This window comes from Echinops telfairi, unplaced genomic scaffold (assembly GCF_000313985.2).
Source record: "Echinops telfairi isolate 266 unplaced genomic scaffold, ASM31398v2 ScPeMD7_7458;HRSCAF=8496, whole genome shotgun sequence".
Taxonomy (NCBI): Eukaryota; Metazoa; Chordata; class Mammalia; order Afrosoricida; family Tenrecidae; genus Echinops; species Echinops telfairi.
In genome coordinates, this window is record NW_022111358.1 from 39,061,671 (window position 1) to 39,077,863 (window position 16,193).

The window sequence follows — 16,193 nt, forward strand, 5'->3', positions numbered from 1 at the left end:
GCAGGCCAGAGGATGTTTGCAGCTACTTAGAAACTGGAACATCCCTGCCTGGCTCTGCTGGTGGCCAGAGGACAAGGAGGTGCTGAGTCTTTCACCTTTCACCTGGAGCCCCCCACCCCCACCCCAGAACGGGATGAGTAGGCGGCTGCAGAATCTCCAGGGGGTGGTGGGGTACACTCAGGAGAGCTGGTGCCACCTCCCCCACCTGCTCAGGGGCTCTGCCTGTGGGGTGCTGGGATTGTGTGGGCCAACACCTTCATATCATAGGGTATGGATCCCACCCCCACCCCCACCCAACCAGTGTTTCAGTTCTGACTCTGGGAGAGTTGGGTCAGAAGATGCCGGGAGGCCGGCAGTGGTGGAGATGATGCCGATGCCTGCTAAGAACCACAGCCTAGAGACAGCGTGCCCTGGGAGTGGTTGTTTGCGTGCTTTGCGTTGTTGTTATTGTTGGTTGCCAAGGAAGTCCATGGAAGTCCATGTGCCCCGGTCCTCCCTGGCCCCCGCCCTCCTCAGAGTTTTCTCCATCAGCTAAGGCTGAGGAGGGGGCCCTGCCCTGGGCCAGCGAGCAGTGGTGGGAGTGGGAGGGGCGCCGCCGTCTGACCATGGCTGCCTCCTTTCACCCCGACTTGACTACTATTACCCTCTGTTCTACCACTTGGCCATCTGGAAAATCCTCCCTTGCTTCCTGGGATGTCAGAAGCGTCAAGGACAATGTCTCCGGCCTCAGAACCGCCTGGACCTTTCTCAAATGGTGAGAGACAGCGTGGCTGTGGGTGCCGTCCAGGTGATTCTGACCCCTAGGGACCCCATGTGAGGCAGAACCAAACACAGCCCGGTCTCGTGCCACGCATGCTCGATCTTTGCTATGTTGAAGCCCATCTGTTGCCGCCACGTTGTCTGTCCTTGACGGCCGTCCTCTTTTTCACTGCCCTTGTACTTACCAAACGGGATATCCTTCTCCGGGGACTGCGGACATGTCTGATGTTCCTGAGACCAAGTCTCACCTCCACCCTGGTTTCTCAGGAGCATGCTGGCTGCACTTCTCCCAAGAGGGATTTGTTTGTGTTTCTGGCTGCCCGGGCTTCTTTCAAGATGCTCCCCCCACACCACGCACAATCCCAATGCCTCAGTTCTTCTCCGAGACTCCTGAGTCAGTCTCCAGCTCTCACACGCTCCAGGACAGCCTGGTCCCTTCACATGCTATAAGAAGGGAGGCAGGGCGGCCAGGTGGAAACAGCGAGTGGCTTTTGAGGTGCAGGCGGGGCTCACACTCAGCTACGGCATGGACCGGGGAGCCCGTGCTGGTCCCAAGCCTTCTCCTAGCTCAGCATCCTCCCAGGTAAGGTGGGGCATGCATGCTCCTCCCTGGGCTGGCGGAGAGTCCACGGTATCATCTTGTTCTTGGCTTTTAGGGCCAGGCTCCGCCCACAGGGGGAAACAAACAGAGGGCACCCTAAGAAAGGAGGACTTGCAAGGGGATCAGAAAATACCCCCATGAAGAATGGACTCGTGGGTGCTGGGTGCCAACAGTTTGGGCTTGTCAACCACAGAGAGGTCGTGTGAAATGACCTTTGTCATGCTGCTGTCCAGGTGGTCCCCGGCCCATGGGGACCCCATGTGCCACAGTCGCTAATGGGCAGCGGGGATGTTTCCATGTCTGGTTTTAAGAAGTAGATTGCCTGCCTTTCTTTCTAGTTGCCCCTAACCTGGAAGCTTGCTGAAATGCACCCAGCATCATAGCAACATGCAACACCCCCACACACACCCCCACTGGTCACTGGGTGGGGGCTGGGTGCGAGGCTCCCTGGTCACGGGGAGCCGAGCCTCCCACATGGAAGGTGAGGAGTCTACCTCTGGCCCACCGTGGCCGGCTCCTGATACCCTCTGAGTCCCATTGAGAGTGGGCGTTTTGTTGGGAGGCAGGATGGCAGCCACCTTAAGTCGGCTCAGAGACTGACCTCCACGTTGTGACCGGATGTCGGGGAATGAGGAGGCTTCCACTCCCGTAACCAGGGGCCGTTGCAGAAGCCCACAGGGGGCCAGGTCTAGTCTGTCCGACAGGGTCGCTAGGAGCCAGAATCCGTGGCCGTGAGCTCTGACTGGAAGTGGTACCTGTGGGGCCCAGTGTCTGAACTCAGGGTGGGCCAAGGCTGGCTGCCACCTCTCTTCCTTGGAAGAGGCTGTCTCTGCAGGGGAATCCAGAACACGTCTCCCCCCGCCTTCCTCTGTCTCTGGAGCAGTGGTTCTCAGCCTTCCTAATGCTGAGACCTTTTCCCACAGTTCCTCAGGTGATGGTGACCCCACATGTGGGCGGATACCTGGGCGTGGGCAGACCTGCTGGAGACTGACAGAGGAGCGCTCTCTCGGTTCCTAAGACCAACAGAGATATGGTCTTGGGCGACTCTTTCAGGGTCGTTCGACCCCCACCCCCACCCCAAGGGGTTGCGACCCACAGGTTGAGAACCGCTGCTCTAGAGCGATCCTCTCTGCCTGGAACACTGCTGGGGGCTCAGGAAGCTGGCGAGGCTGTGTGCCTCTTTGAACCCCCAGGACGTCCGAGCCAGCGGGGTGCGGTGAGGGGGCCAGGCACTGTGTTTGCAACAGGGCAGGACAAACAGTACCTGGACCTCCACTTCTTGCTCCCTCCCGGCAGCCAACCCATTGACCACGTGCTCCCCGCGCCCCGTCCCCCCTTCCCCTTCCTGGCCAAGCCGCCCTGCTGCTCAGCTGGGGGATGAGGCAGCGTCTCCTGCAGCCATCGTGTGGTTTCACCCAATGCTGGGGTGAGGATGCTGCAGTGTCCTGGCTGGGCCCCTCAGCAGGACCCATGAGACAAAGCTGAGCAGGGTGGGAGGGGGACTGCGGGGCGGGTTGGGGGGTGGATGGGGGGGTGGCGGGCGAGAGGGCTCTTTCCCACCCAGCACCCAGTGACACCTTGCTTGCCCCTCGCCCGCTGCCAGCTTCTCTGTCTGGCAGCCCCTCTTCCTGGCTGCCTGAGCGAGCAGGCTGCTCCCCGCGCTCCTGGTGATGAGGAAGCAATCTGTGGAATTGGGTTTCCGCCGCTTGGCTGTGGGTGACTCGATGCTATCAGGTTGTTGCATAACCTTTCCCACCGGAAAGCAGGAAGCAGCTTGGTGACCTGAGCCTCCGTCCAGCTCCGGGTGGGGGTAGGGCTGGGAAGGGCAAGGGTGTTTTGAGGTAAGTGGTGAAGGATGACGACCATGGGGCCTTGGCTGTGGGCCCTACCTTGGGAGCTGGACCAGCAGAGGTGGGGGTGGGTGCGGCGGCCGAAGCGCACTTGAGGTTCCTTCCGGAGCTTTGGCTTGGTCAGAATGTCAGGGCCACTCCAGGTCAGCCAGTCCTGGTTCTAGGCAGAGAGAGGCCCAGCTCCAGCTGTCCCGTGTGCTCCCAGCATTCTTGGCAAGGACACCTGTTCGTCGTGGGACAGGCAGGTGGTGGAAGGCATGCTCCTTGGAACGGGCCAGTTCTCCAAGGCTCCGTGGGCCTGCAGGTAGCAGGAATGAGCAAATGTTTGTTCTCCTAAATTGTGGAGAGCGTTACAAACAAACAAAACAATACCCAACCCACCACCAACGAGTTGATTCCAACTCACAGGGGCCACTGGGGCAGGGGAGAGCTGCCCTTGAGGGCTTCTGAGACTGGACCGCTTTTTACTTTTTGGTTGAGGAACCAGTTTCAAAGATTTATTTGGATAAAAAGTCATAAGATAAGCCAAATAAGTAATTAATTATACATTATCTCTCCTGTGTGTGTGTGTGTGTGAGTGTGTGTGTTAAACAGCTTTATGGGCCCTTCATCCACATATCCTACGATTCAACAGTTTATCCATATCAAGAGGAGTTGTACCATCTTTACCACAGTCGATTCTAGAATATTTTCTTTTCCCTCGTACTTGTTGCGATTCGTGTATTTCTTTCCCACCGATTCACCTACTTCTACATGTACAGTTCAGTTAGTGCCGTTAAAACTGTAACTCTTTCTTTTTTACCGTTTGGTTGGCACATATTCCACATATCATACAATTCAATCGTTCAATCCTACCAAGCTGTAGCTCTTTATAAGAGTCGAAAGCCTCTTCTTTCTACTGTTAGGGGTACAATCAGTTGTAGAGAGGACCCTGTTAATGACATCCAAAAGTAGCTAAAATAGAGATGTATATATGCATATGTGTACATATGTGCTTACCTGTGTGTATAGACACATACATACACAGGGATCTGCATGCAGCTAAGAAGGCTGGGCTCCCTGCGTGAGCGGCTAGGTGGCAATTCCTGCTGTTGGCCCGTTGGAAGGTTGGTTGCTCATGGCTTACATTGGGGGGTACTTCCTTGCTTAGGACTTCATGGGCACTCTGTTGGTGCCATGCTGGTTTCGTGTGGGCTGCAACCTTGCCACGCAACCGTGCAATCCAAGGTCAGCAGCTTGAAATCACCAATTGCTCCGAGGGAGAAAGGTGAACCGACCTGCTTCCATGAGGACTTAACGTCTCGGAAAACCACGGGAGCAGCTCTCCCCCCCTCTAGGGTCACTATGGGTCCGACTCTACTCCACGGCGGTAGAGGTTGGCCCTTTAGGGTTTCAATCTTTGGTAACTCTCCTCACACCCCTATGACAGAAGCGTGGCCATTTCCCCCTTTACAGATGAGGAGACTGAGGCCAACAGGAGTTAAGGATTCTGCTCAAGGCTACCTGTTCAAAAGTGGTGCTGGGATTAGAACTCAAATCTATCTATTGGCCTGTTACCCTGCCATTGCTTCTCAAAGTCTGCCCCCACCCCACCCTTGGCCTCACCTCGAAGCCAGCATCCCACCTAGAGTCCATGCTAGTAAGTCTGGGTGGAACAAGAACTCTGGCTTTGAGATATATCTTCTTGGCGTCTGCTCTGCAGGGAGCAGCCTGTGGCCTCTGTCTTGGCCACTTGACCTTTGTGACTCAGAAAAGCATGGCGGCTGGATCTTTCCAGAGAAAGCCCGCTACTCCTGAGCGTAGGCAGCCAGCCTTCCCCCACCCTGCCCATCTCTGTGCATCATGGGATGCCAGTCCACTTCCGTAGCTCAGGAAGAACAAGTAAGCAGACTCATGAATCATGGTCTGTTTTGTGTTTTGGTTACTGAGGCTAAATATTTATTGCTGTAAGTAAGAGGGTTCTGTCTTAATTAGACTCACAAGTACATACAAATGCCTTCTCCCAGCCGTAAGCTGGGCATCTCTCACCAGAAGGCCCAAACACAATGGCCACCTGTGACGTGGCTGTCTGCTCCCCTGAAGATGGCCACCTTGGACACTGGACGTTCTGCCCCATTGGGTGGATCTGAGTTGGATCTGACTCAATGACAGTACTTCCATTTGTTTGTTTAAGGTTAGGCTAACACAGCAGATAGCTCCCAGAATTGAAAATCGCATCCAGGTGCAATTTAAGGGCTGATCTATTGTTCCTGCCTGCCGATTGTAATGTACGGTCCCAAGGATGGTCCTAGGCAGAAAGACATTACGTGTGGGTGGTATAAGACCAGTGATTTGAAGCCTTGTCAGCCCGGAAAACCCTCTGGGCACCTTCTCCTCTATCACTGGGGTGGGGTGGGGTGGGGGTGCGGGTACCATGCATCGGAATCGACCTGACAGCGCCCAAGAACAATAACAACCGCGACATTTCCTTTTTTATTTATTGGTTTGTTTTTTCCTATGAAAGCCCACGTATTTCTCACTTTGGTCAGAGGCCGGGGGGTGTGATGAGTGATCACGCTCGCAAACCCCAATCCTCCTGACCTCCCTCAAACGATGGACCTTTAAACGCCAGCTCCTGCCCTCGGTTAGTCCCGACGCCCACCCTTAGTTCTTGGGGGAGAACCTGGTAAAGGACAGGAGGTGGTGATGCTCAGGAAGTCTGTGGGTGGAACGTTCGGGAATGAAGACCTCGGTCCATTTCTCCAGGCGTCCTTGGCACCACGGTCGGTGAGGCAGACGCGACTACCAAGAGCAGTGGTTCTCAATCTTCCTCACGCGGCGACCCTTTCATACAGTTCCTCATGTGGCGGTGACCCCCCCAACCATAACTTCCTTTTCGTTGCTACTTCATCACTGTCATTTTGCTATTCTGATCAATTAGGTGACCCCTGTGAAAGGGTCATTTGACCCCCAAAGTGGTTGCGACCCACAGGCTAAGAACCACTGACCTATTGGCTGGTGTTCTGAACCACCCAAAGGCAATCAGAAGAAAGCCCTAGAAATCTGAGGCTGCTGCTGTTATAAAAGGGAGGGGACCCATGAACATATATTCTTCTGAAGACTTTAGAACATGGCGACACATGCAGCTGGCCCACCTCCCCGCCTGCCCCTCAGCCTCTGTCCCCTGCAGGGCTCTCCACATTACACAGGCAGAGCGGTCCAGACTGCCCTTGAAGCTACTGGAACCCCGTCTCTGAGCAGAGGCCTTGGCCTGGACATCCTGTAAAAAGCTGCCCTAGAGATTTGAAAGGGGCCCTGGTGTCTACGATCCTCAAGATCTGCAGTTTGAAACCACCAGGCGGCTCCACGGGCTTTCTCCCATAAAGGGTTACAGTCTTGGAAACCCACGGGGAAGTCCTGCCCTGTCCTATGAGGTCGTCACGAGTCAGATTCGACTCGATGGCAATGAATTAGGTAGTGATTCTAACGAGCATTGTGGCCTGGGAATTGCCATCCTAAAGGATTTCTCCATTTCACCGTGTGCACCTTGGGGAAGTCGAAGAACCTATTGGGTGGTGTGCTGGCTGTGTGGTTGGACCTGGATTCAAATCCTGATGCTACCATTTGCTCTCCGTGTGACTTTGGGCAAATTACTTAACCGGTCTGAGCTCCGGTTTCTCTAACCGAACAATGGGGAACACAGTGCCGCGTTCACCTGGTTATCAAGAGGGCTTGAGGAGAGGCACTCACGCCAACCATTGCATGGAGTTGATTCCGATCCAGCGGCCCTGTGGGGACCCTCAAGGACAGAGTAGAATTGCTTCTCGGGGCTCTCTAAGACTGGTGGTAATATCTCATCTGTCTTCCTAGGGGCGATGGATGGGTTAGAACTGCCAACATTGTGGGTAGCAGCCCAATGCTTAACTCTCTAGCCACCTCTTAGACTGCTGCTTTGCTATGTTGCTAGCTGCTATCAGGTCTGCCCCAACACCCAACAGGCTCAAACCACATGGTGAGCACAGAATTTTCACTGGCCAGTTTTGGTGGAGTGGTTTGCCAGGCCTGTCTTCCTAGTCCATCTTAGGAAGCTCCGCTGGAACTGTGTACTCTCACAGTTACATGAAAGCCCGCTCCCCCGGCACATCGGTGGCATGACTGGCCAGGAACAGACCCTGGGGTCCCCAAGTGGAAGCACCACAGCCTCCAGCCACTCGGTGCTTCCATTCGATTGTCACTGTTACTCCAATCGTGAACTTGGACTGAGGTTCCCTGATTAGCAGCAGGATCAGGGATGAGACCCGGGCCTGGGGGAAAGCTTTCCTGGGGGTCACCTGGCTCAGGTGCACCACAGGCCCTGCTGATACAGACACAGGCAGCCTGATAACCCGGGGAGCCCATCAGTAAGGCTAATTCAGAACCTTTTAAGTTTTGCCTAACCCAGGCCCTGCCAGGGAGCCACTGGGATTTGGAGAAGGATGGCATCCCTGTTGGTGCCACATTAAAAAAACATTTGCTGGTCCAAAATGGGACTCCTGTAAGATACATTCCTGCAGAACACGAGGCCTGTGGGGCTGGGATCGCTTGTGGGTCTGGAATGGGTATTTTTTCTGTTAAAACCAGAGTGCCAGAGACGCCCAGTAGTGAACTGTATAGTTCAAACCCAGAGGGGTTGCCCCTTCAGGGGGCACGGTGGGGGCTTCTCTCCACCAGTCTCTCTTTTTAAAAATTACTTTATTAGGGGCTCATACAGCTCTTATCACAATCCATCTATCCATCCATTGTGTCAAGCACATTTGTACATAGGTTGCCATCATCATTTTCAAAATATTTTCTTTCTACTTGAGCCCTTGGTACCAGCTCCTCATTCCGCCCCCTCCCCATGTACCTTTGATAATTTATAAAACATTTTTTCATGTCTTACACTGACCAATGTCTCCCTTCACCCACTTTTCTGTTGTCTGCCTCCCACAGAGGGGATTATATATAGATAATTGTGATCTGTTCCCACTTCCCCCCACCCCTACCTTCCCCTCCTGGTATTGCTACTCTCCTTGTTGGTCCTGAGGAGTTTATCTGTACTTGATTCCCTGTGTTTCCAGCTCTTATCTGTACCCATGTGCATGCTCTGGTCCAGCAGGATTTGTAAGGCAGAATTGGGATCATGATAGTGGGGGGTGGGGGTGGGGAACATTCAAGAACTGGCTGCTCCTCAGGAGAAACACGTCTGCTGGCAGAAAGCTTCACAGTCTCGCAAACCCTACCTAGGGTCGCCGGCAGTCAGGATGGACCCCATGGTGCAGGGGCTGGTTTGGTGACCGGTGGTAGCCGGTTGTCTAGAGGAAAGAGCCCGTGGCGTTCTTCTGTGCACAAGAAAGGACTTTATATCCAGAAGGCATCCTACAGTACAACTCCAGTCCACGGGTCCCATGCTAGCAGGGCCCCGCTTCAGATGAAAGTCCCTGCAGGCTGGTCAGACAGACAAGGTGACGCAGATGCAGAGAGAGCCAAGTCCAGTGGGTGCACAGTCCTGTGGATCCAAGGTGGGTGGAAACATGACCGTGTGGACAGCCCTCGGGGTCAGGCGGCCATGGGGCCACCACTGAGGCAAGCACCGAGTCCCAGCAAGGTGCAGGTGAAAGGCAAGAGAGAGAAGAGAGGAGGAGCCCCAGTTTCTTCCTTATAAAAAGGCCATACCTTGCAAGGAGGTATCAGCAGGCCATGGCAACCTGATTGGCAGGTTGGATTCTACCTACTTACATTCAAGTTGACCTGACATCGAACGGCCCCCGTAGGCTTCTGGAGGAGCCCCAGGCTGGTGCAGACAGGTTAGAGTTGGACTGCTATCACCAAGAGGGTTGGCAGTTTGAACCCACTCGGAGGTATCTGGAAAGAAAGAGCAACTTCTGAAAGGTCACGGCGTTGACAGCCCTCCGGAGCACACGCAGGGTCCCCATGAGTCAGAACGAGCTTGCTGGCAGTGAGTTCCGGCTTTCAGCTTTACCCTCTGGAAACACCCTGTGGGCCGAGGCCAGACCCGGTATGTCTGTGACCACACGCAGCCGGCGCAGAGGCCGACCTTCCGCGGGGATGGCTTTTCCTTTGAACGGCCGCCTGCCCCATCCTTAGCATCTGGCCTCAAAGGTTAAGCAAGCCTGTCTGGAGTCTGTCCAGCAGGGACATGCGAGTAAACAGGCTCTGTGTTGCCCTCCAGCCACGGGCAGCGCCCTCTGCATGCGGATGTGCCCTCTCTGCCCTTTGGCCTTAAGCCAAAGCCAAAGCCACGCACTCCAGGCCAGGTGGAGCTGCATCTCGTGCTGGCGGACCTGCGTGAACAGTTGGGAGTGGACTTGAGAGATGCTGGTGGCCATGTCGTGGCTGGCAGCCCAGAACAAAGCGCTTCCCTGGGCTTCCCCCAAACCCCGGCTGGTTTCTCCAGCTCCACACCCTTAAATGGACACAGGCCACCAACCCCTCTGTCACCACTGCCATCGCTGATTCGATCATGACCCAGCGACCCTGCGGGAAAACAGACTCGGGGGGGCCTTACCCACGGTGCCACCAGGCTCGCAAACCGGCCATCGAACTGGAGCTTTGGGGTCCGTTTGTACTTCAACACTGAGAGGGGCCCTAGAGCTGGTGACTTGGAAGTCGTGAGAGCGCTGTGTTTCCGAAAGGACATCAGAGGTTCCGTGTGCGGCAGCGTTGAGGACAACCAGGCAGCGCCTTGCTCTTGTTCTCCAAGCCCCTCTACAGAACTGCTTCGCTTCCTCCCCGGGCCACACCCCGGGAAGCACCCTGGCTGCGCTCCGTGTGAGGCGCAGACAGCGTTAGCCTGGGGCCGGCTTGTGACATGCAAACAGTGGGATCCTTGGCTTCTGGCTCAGCCACCACGAGGGTGGGGTGTGTGTGGCGGGGTGGTCATGGTTAATTCGGTGCGACATGTATTCAGCATGTTTCTATAAAGCATGACCTCATCCTTTCCAGCCTGCTGGCCATCCAGACTGGTGACGGGTGGTCCCTTTTGACTGACAAAAAGACATCCTTCACTGCCATGGTGGACATTCGAAGAGGGCAGCTGGGTTCGTGCCACTGAAGAGGCCGATGCCAAGACTGGCTCCGCAGCACTATTGTGTAAAGACAAGCCGAGCAACGGGGCACGCACAGAACCAGACAGCGATGACCGGAGAGTCGCTGGGCACGGGCAGCGTGGGGGGAAGTCCCTCAGTTCCTCCTTTTCAAACATGATGGGATTTTTTCCCTTTCACCCCAAACACGAGGATTAGAAGAGGAATACAACTTTGTGTGTTCAACAGCCTCTGTTTAAACCCAAACCAAGACAAAACACCTCCCTGCCATCAAGTTGATCCAGACTCATAGAGACCCCGTAGGGCAAGGTAGGACTGCTGCTGTGGGTTCCTGAGACCATGAACTCTGGACGGGAGTAGAGAACTTCGCCTGTCTCCTGAGGAGGGGCTGGTGGTTTCGAACTACCAGCCTCGAAGTCAGCAGCCTGACATGTAACCCACCATGCCACCAAGGCTCCTCTGTGGTGATCTCTCTCTCTCTCTCTCTGACACTGAGTCAGTGCTGACTCATAGCAACCCTGTAGGACCGGGTAGAACTGCCTCAGTGGATTTCCAAGACTATAACTCTTTACAGGAGTAGAAAGCCTCCTATTTGTCCTGAGCAGCGGCTGGTGGTTTCAAACTGCTGACTTGTCGGTTAACAGCCCAATGTGTAACCACTGTGCCACTAGCAGGGCAATGCATGAGCACTACACTCCATGATAGCACATAGGAAGTGAGTCAATCCACCAACGGGATCATTTGGGGTGAAGAGAGTGTGGAGAAAATAGAGTCATGTGATTCCATGGAGACTGATGGCAGGCACACCTCGTGTGTCCATGTGGTCAGCCCAGCAAAACAAAATAATCTGTTATTGTCGTACTGAAAAGTTTAGCCAGCCGGGTAAAAATAACTGCTGACGAAGAGAAGTCATTCCTTCCTCAGTGTTAGTGGCTCTTCACGGAGGCAACTCTCCTCCCAGGGGTGTCTGTCCCTCATCATCACCACCCATGAACCAACCGTCTGCCTACCTTCCTTTCCCAGGGGGAAGCCCAGCCAAGCAGACCACGTGGGAAGGAGGACATCGGGTCCCGGCTCTGGCTTACTGGCCCGGCAGAGTCCCCGCCAATGTCACCAGCACTGCCTTGTTAAGGTACGGGTCCGAAGCACTTTTAGACTTCGGGGTTTAGAGCAAAGAGAATCCTGGATTGCTTGGGTGACCAGAGCTCGCCAATTGTGAGACTCCGAGTGATGGCAGAGGGCTGACTGGAGGTGGCAGCCAGCAGGGAAGAAAGAGGGTTGGGAAGCCCTGGGAATTCCTCGCCCAGATGGGGCCTTTTAGGGCAGCGGTTCTCAACCTGTGGGTCTCGACCCCTTCACAGTAGCAAAATTACATGAAGTAGCAACGAAAATAATTTTATGGTTGGGGGGGTGTCACCACAACATGAGGAACTGTGTTAGACAGGGTTCTCTAGAGAAACAAAACCAGAATGTTAATAGTTATATATATATTTATACAGATAGATATAGAACATAAGAAATAAACAGTTAATTAAATTATAAAGCAGTACAAATGGCTCAGTACAACTCACTCCCGTGAGACAGTTGTGAGACACTGACAGTCCTTCAAGTCTTGAGGGCCGCCGGGTAGTCCTCTGTAGAGCAATTCAGGCTATCCGGGCACAGGCAGCAAACAGCAAGGCAGATCACCAACAGTCAGCCAGATGACAGGGTCCGACAGTCCCCAGCTCACGAGATGTAAACTCTAATAGTGTGGCAAAGCAGGTCTTGAAGGAACCTCAAATTACAGCGACACAGTCCATGGGTTAGGTGTCCCGTAGTTAGGCAGCCGCACACTGGTCCGATGATCGAAGAGCAAGAGACAAGAAAGGTGAGGCTCACCCAGCCATTTAGCTCTCCACCCTTCAATGAATCCCACGTGTGTTTCTCGGCCAGGTTGGCACAATAAACGAACTACGTCAGGAACCTTATTAACGGGTGGCGGCATTAGGAAGGTTGAGAACCACTGTTCTAGGGAGAGGGTGTTCTGGGGAGGAAATGAGAGGGAAGAGGACCGAGCCACAAGGCCTCCAGACATGCTCCCCTCCTACCACGCCTCTGATTGCAGCAGCCTGGATTGACCTCAGAAGGGGACTGCTTATGCTAATTAAAGTAATTAGTGCCTTGGGAGCCCTCTGAGGTTATCCTCTGGGGATAATGACGGAGGGGAGGTGGTTGAGAGCCGTCTCGCCAGCGGTATCTACTGAAGAGAACAAGCAGAGACCAGGCCAGCTGCCATTGAGTTCATGCCCACTCAGGGTGACCCCCTCCCGGGTCAGACTGGCACTGGGCTCCGCACGGTTGTCAATGGCGAATGTTGGGGTGTAGCTAGAGCATCAGGCCTTTCTTCAGAGGCGCTTCTGTAGGGATTCAAACCAGCCACCTTCCGGTTTGCAGACAAGCCAGGCAAGGACTCCCTGCTGAAGAGAGAGCAGTCCCAGAGGACAGGTCAGTTGGGCCCAAATTATACCGCAGGTGACGATGGGGAGCCCGCCTGTCACTCCCTGGCAGTCAGATGGTCAAGAAAGGTGTCTACATGGAGGGGAGGTGGCCCCGCTTGGTCATTAGACCATGAATGGACCCCTAGGGGAGGACACACTTCCCTCCTCCGAGCACAAAGCTGCTGTGATGGGGGGGAGGGGGGTCACTGGGGCTCCCTTAGTAAAGGGGCAGCTGTACATGTGATGCTTTCTGACCCTCACTCTCACCTTTCCATGAATTAGATCCTCCAGGCCAGTTTGCTGGCGAGCAGGTTGTCTGTGCTTGTCGCAGGGAAGCCACACCTTCGATGTGACTGTAACCTGGGCTTAAGTATGCAGCCTCTTTTGCTCATTCAGATTGGGGACTCCCTCGCCAAGGGGGTACCCTGTGTTTGCTAAGGAAGGGGCCTGGCTCCCATGCTCAGAGCTTTTGGTCTGGTTACAGACAACTTCCCTAGTTCCCAAGGCTCTGGCCCAGTTAGCAGAATGGGTTCTAAGGTCAAGGACCCAGTGTGGCAGGGCCATGCAAACCTGGCTGGCCCCTGCCAGCATCCTCAGGCCCAGTAGGGTAGAAGGGAAAGATTCAACCCCGGGGAAGCAAAGGGTAAACAACTCCGGTGACCTCAGTCTGGGTGGGGAGGCCTGGTCGCCCACAAGACTCCGGGTCAGCTCTGTATGTTCCGGAGGGGGCTGCGTGATGTCAGTGGGTGGCAGCAGGTGGGACAACAAGAACACAGCATGGAGCCTGGGAAGAGGGCCAGGCGGGCTGCTGCTTATAGGACCGGCTTGGAGTGGAGAAGTGCCAAGTTCACCGGCTGAGTTGCACACGCACAAATAACTCAGCACTCTCTCCAATGACATCACCCACACCCCAAGCACTTAACGGAGACCTGTCATGATTGCTCCGTGACCCATCACACCGTCTCGTTGAAGTGGCCAAGGAGTTCCTCTGGCTTGCATCCACCATCGGTGCTTGTGGAAGCAGCAGTCAGGAGGTCCAAGGATGCCCTGCTGCACAAGACCTCGTGCAAGGGTTGAAAAGCAAGGCTGTGACTTGGAGGACTTAGGGCGCCTGGCCCCAGCCATGGTACTCTCCATCACTCCATGTGCACGTGAAAGTTGGACCTTGAATAAGGGAGCCCGCCATGGAATCAGTGCATCTGAACGATGCTGCTGGCGAAGAGTGTTGGCAGTCGTGTCTGGGGAAGAGATACAGCCAGGATGCTCCTTAGAGGCAAGCATGGCGAGACACATCTCACAGCCTTTAGACATGTGATCGGGAAAGAGAAGTCCCTGGAGAAGGGCATTATGCTTGGTCAAGGGTCAGGCAGCGGAAAAGAGGAAGGCCCTTGGCAAACCGGATCGATAAAGCAGCCGCGACAATGGGCTCAAACATAAGGAAAATTATGCGGCTGGTGCAGGTTTGGTTTGTTCCGTTGTACATCGGGTTACTATGAGTCGGAACTGTCTTGATGACACTTAAGGACATCTTGTGGGTTACCTGGGACCTCATAAGTAACAAGTGACTGAAGGGGGTCTGGCGACCGAAGGAAGCAGGTCTTGGTACAAGGAGACATTTCCTTACGGACCCAGCCTCTCCTGGGGGCATGGCACCAGCACACTGCTCACAGGTTCATACCTTGGCCCCTCCTAAGGAGCATTGTGGTATTAAATTAGCCCTGATTGTAGCAGGAACAGGAGCCCTGGTGGTGTAGTGGTTATGTGTTGGGCTGTGATTCCTAAGGTCGGCAGTTTGAAGCCACCAGCCGCTTCTCAGGAGAAAGACAGGGCTTTCTACTCCTGTAACAGTTATAGTCTCAAAGGGGGCAGTTCTACCCTGTCCGATAGGGTCAACTCGCTGGCAGTGAATAGCGGGAAAGTGGCTCAGTAGAACCCACCCTTTGTTGTTTCCCCTCTGGGATCCATGCAGAGCAAGCTTGGGCAGAGCTTCCTCGCTGTGCAGACAGGCTGTGTGCATGGTACATCATTCCCTTAGTCTTCGCATGCCGCAAACCGATGTTCATACTTCATGTTTATGGAAGCCCAGCCAGGCATTCCAGAATGGCTGACTTATCATTTATCCTGCTCGTTATTCCCAGGGGGAATATAGATCTTCCTTTAGATCCAAGATAACTCCCCGAAGGCACCCAGAGGCAAGGCCAGAACCCTCTGAACCTACATTCCCATAATTGTGGGCTCCGGGGAGTAGACAGGTTGATGTAAACACTCACTGTAAACCCCTGAAAGTATAAATGTGTGTTGGTGGGGGTGGGGGTGGGGGATGTCTTTTGTCGGATAGAGGGGAGGGGGAAGTGTATTAACATTAAAGAAAGAGCTTCACTGCAAAACCCTATTCGGATGTACAGAATCACACAATTTACAGAATTTGCACAATCACAGAACGGAGGGAATCCATTTAGTCCACAATTATTTATTGTGTGGCCAACGATGGGTCCATCATTGTTCTGGTGCTGGGACGATGGGTCAGTTTCTAGCCCAGCAATGAACCAAGCAGACTCAAAGCGCTTGGTGTCTAGGAGCTCACCCGTGGGGAGAGCAAGGTTTTGGGAAAGGGGGTGCAAGAGGTCTGGAGGGGTTACCCTGAAGTTTGACTTCTCTCTTCAGCTTGAGCAGTGGACATTTGGGCATGCTTCGTGGCGCAGGGATTTCCTGCAGGAAGTTTGCATCCTCCCTCTCCTTCCCAGATGAGACAGCCAAAATTGTCTCCCGGCGGTGAGGCATGCCCAGGGAAGGGGAGGGGTGGGGAGTGGAGGTGGGGCTGAATGAGAAGCTGGGCTCTGACACCATTTGTCTTGGGGACTATACCTAAGAACGTGGCGGGTTTGTTCTGTATCTGGGAGGGCCCCAACTCTGTTCAGAGCGAGGGCCACCCCCATTCGGAGAGGAACTGACATGAGGACCAGGTGACTCTGAAAGTAAGCAAACTCTTATCATTGAGCCCATTCCCATTCACAGCGACACTGTAGGGCAGCGTGCAACTGCTCCCTGCATTTCCAAGACTTATATGGGCGCAAACCGCTCATCTTTCTTCCAGATTCCAGCTGGTGTGCACCACCGAACTCGCGGTTCGAGGTGAGGCGCTTACCTCACCGTGCCACCAGGGGACTCCTTTTAGAATGGTAGACAGCACGGGAAACTGCCTCATTCGAAGGACAGTTAAACAGTTAAAGCTGTTTAGAAACGGCTTTCCTTTGTCTAATAGAACCTGCAAGATGTCGCCTTGTCATTCTGCAGAGCAGTCTCAACGCCTCCCGCCCCCCCAGGTGCTCAGTCTCACCTTCCATAACCCATAGGCCCACTAAAGCTGACTGCCCTCCACACACACACCACCTGCCTTCAAACTCACTCAAACTCAATGCCCTGATTCCTAGTGTCCCTG

The 16,193-nt window shown here is 54.4% G+C and overlaps 1 protein-coding gene across 1 annotated transcript in view; it reads left to right on the forward strand.

Moving 5' to 3' along the window:
- Nucleotides 1-16,193, forward strand: part of ARSG (arylsulfatase G) — a 91,651-nt gene that overhangs the window by 57,846 nt on the left and 17,612 nt on the right. The window contains exons 8-9 of the mRNA XM_045299485.1: nucleotides 731-754; nucleotides 11,298-11,406. Of these exons, the coding sequence (XP_045155420.1) occupies nucleotides 731-754; nucleotides 11,298-11,406 (133 nt within the window). The remainder of the gene's footprint in view (nucleotides 1-730; nucleotides 755-11,297; nucleotides 11,407-16,193) is intronic.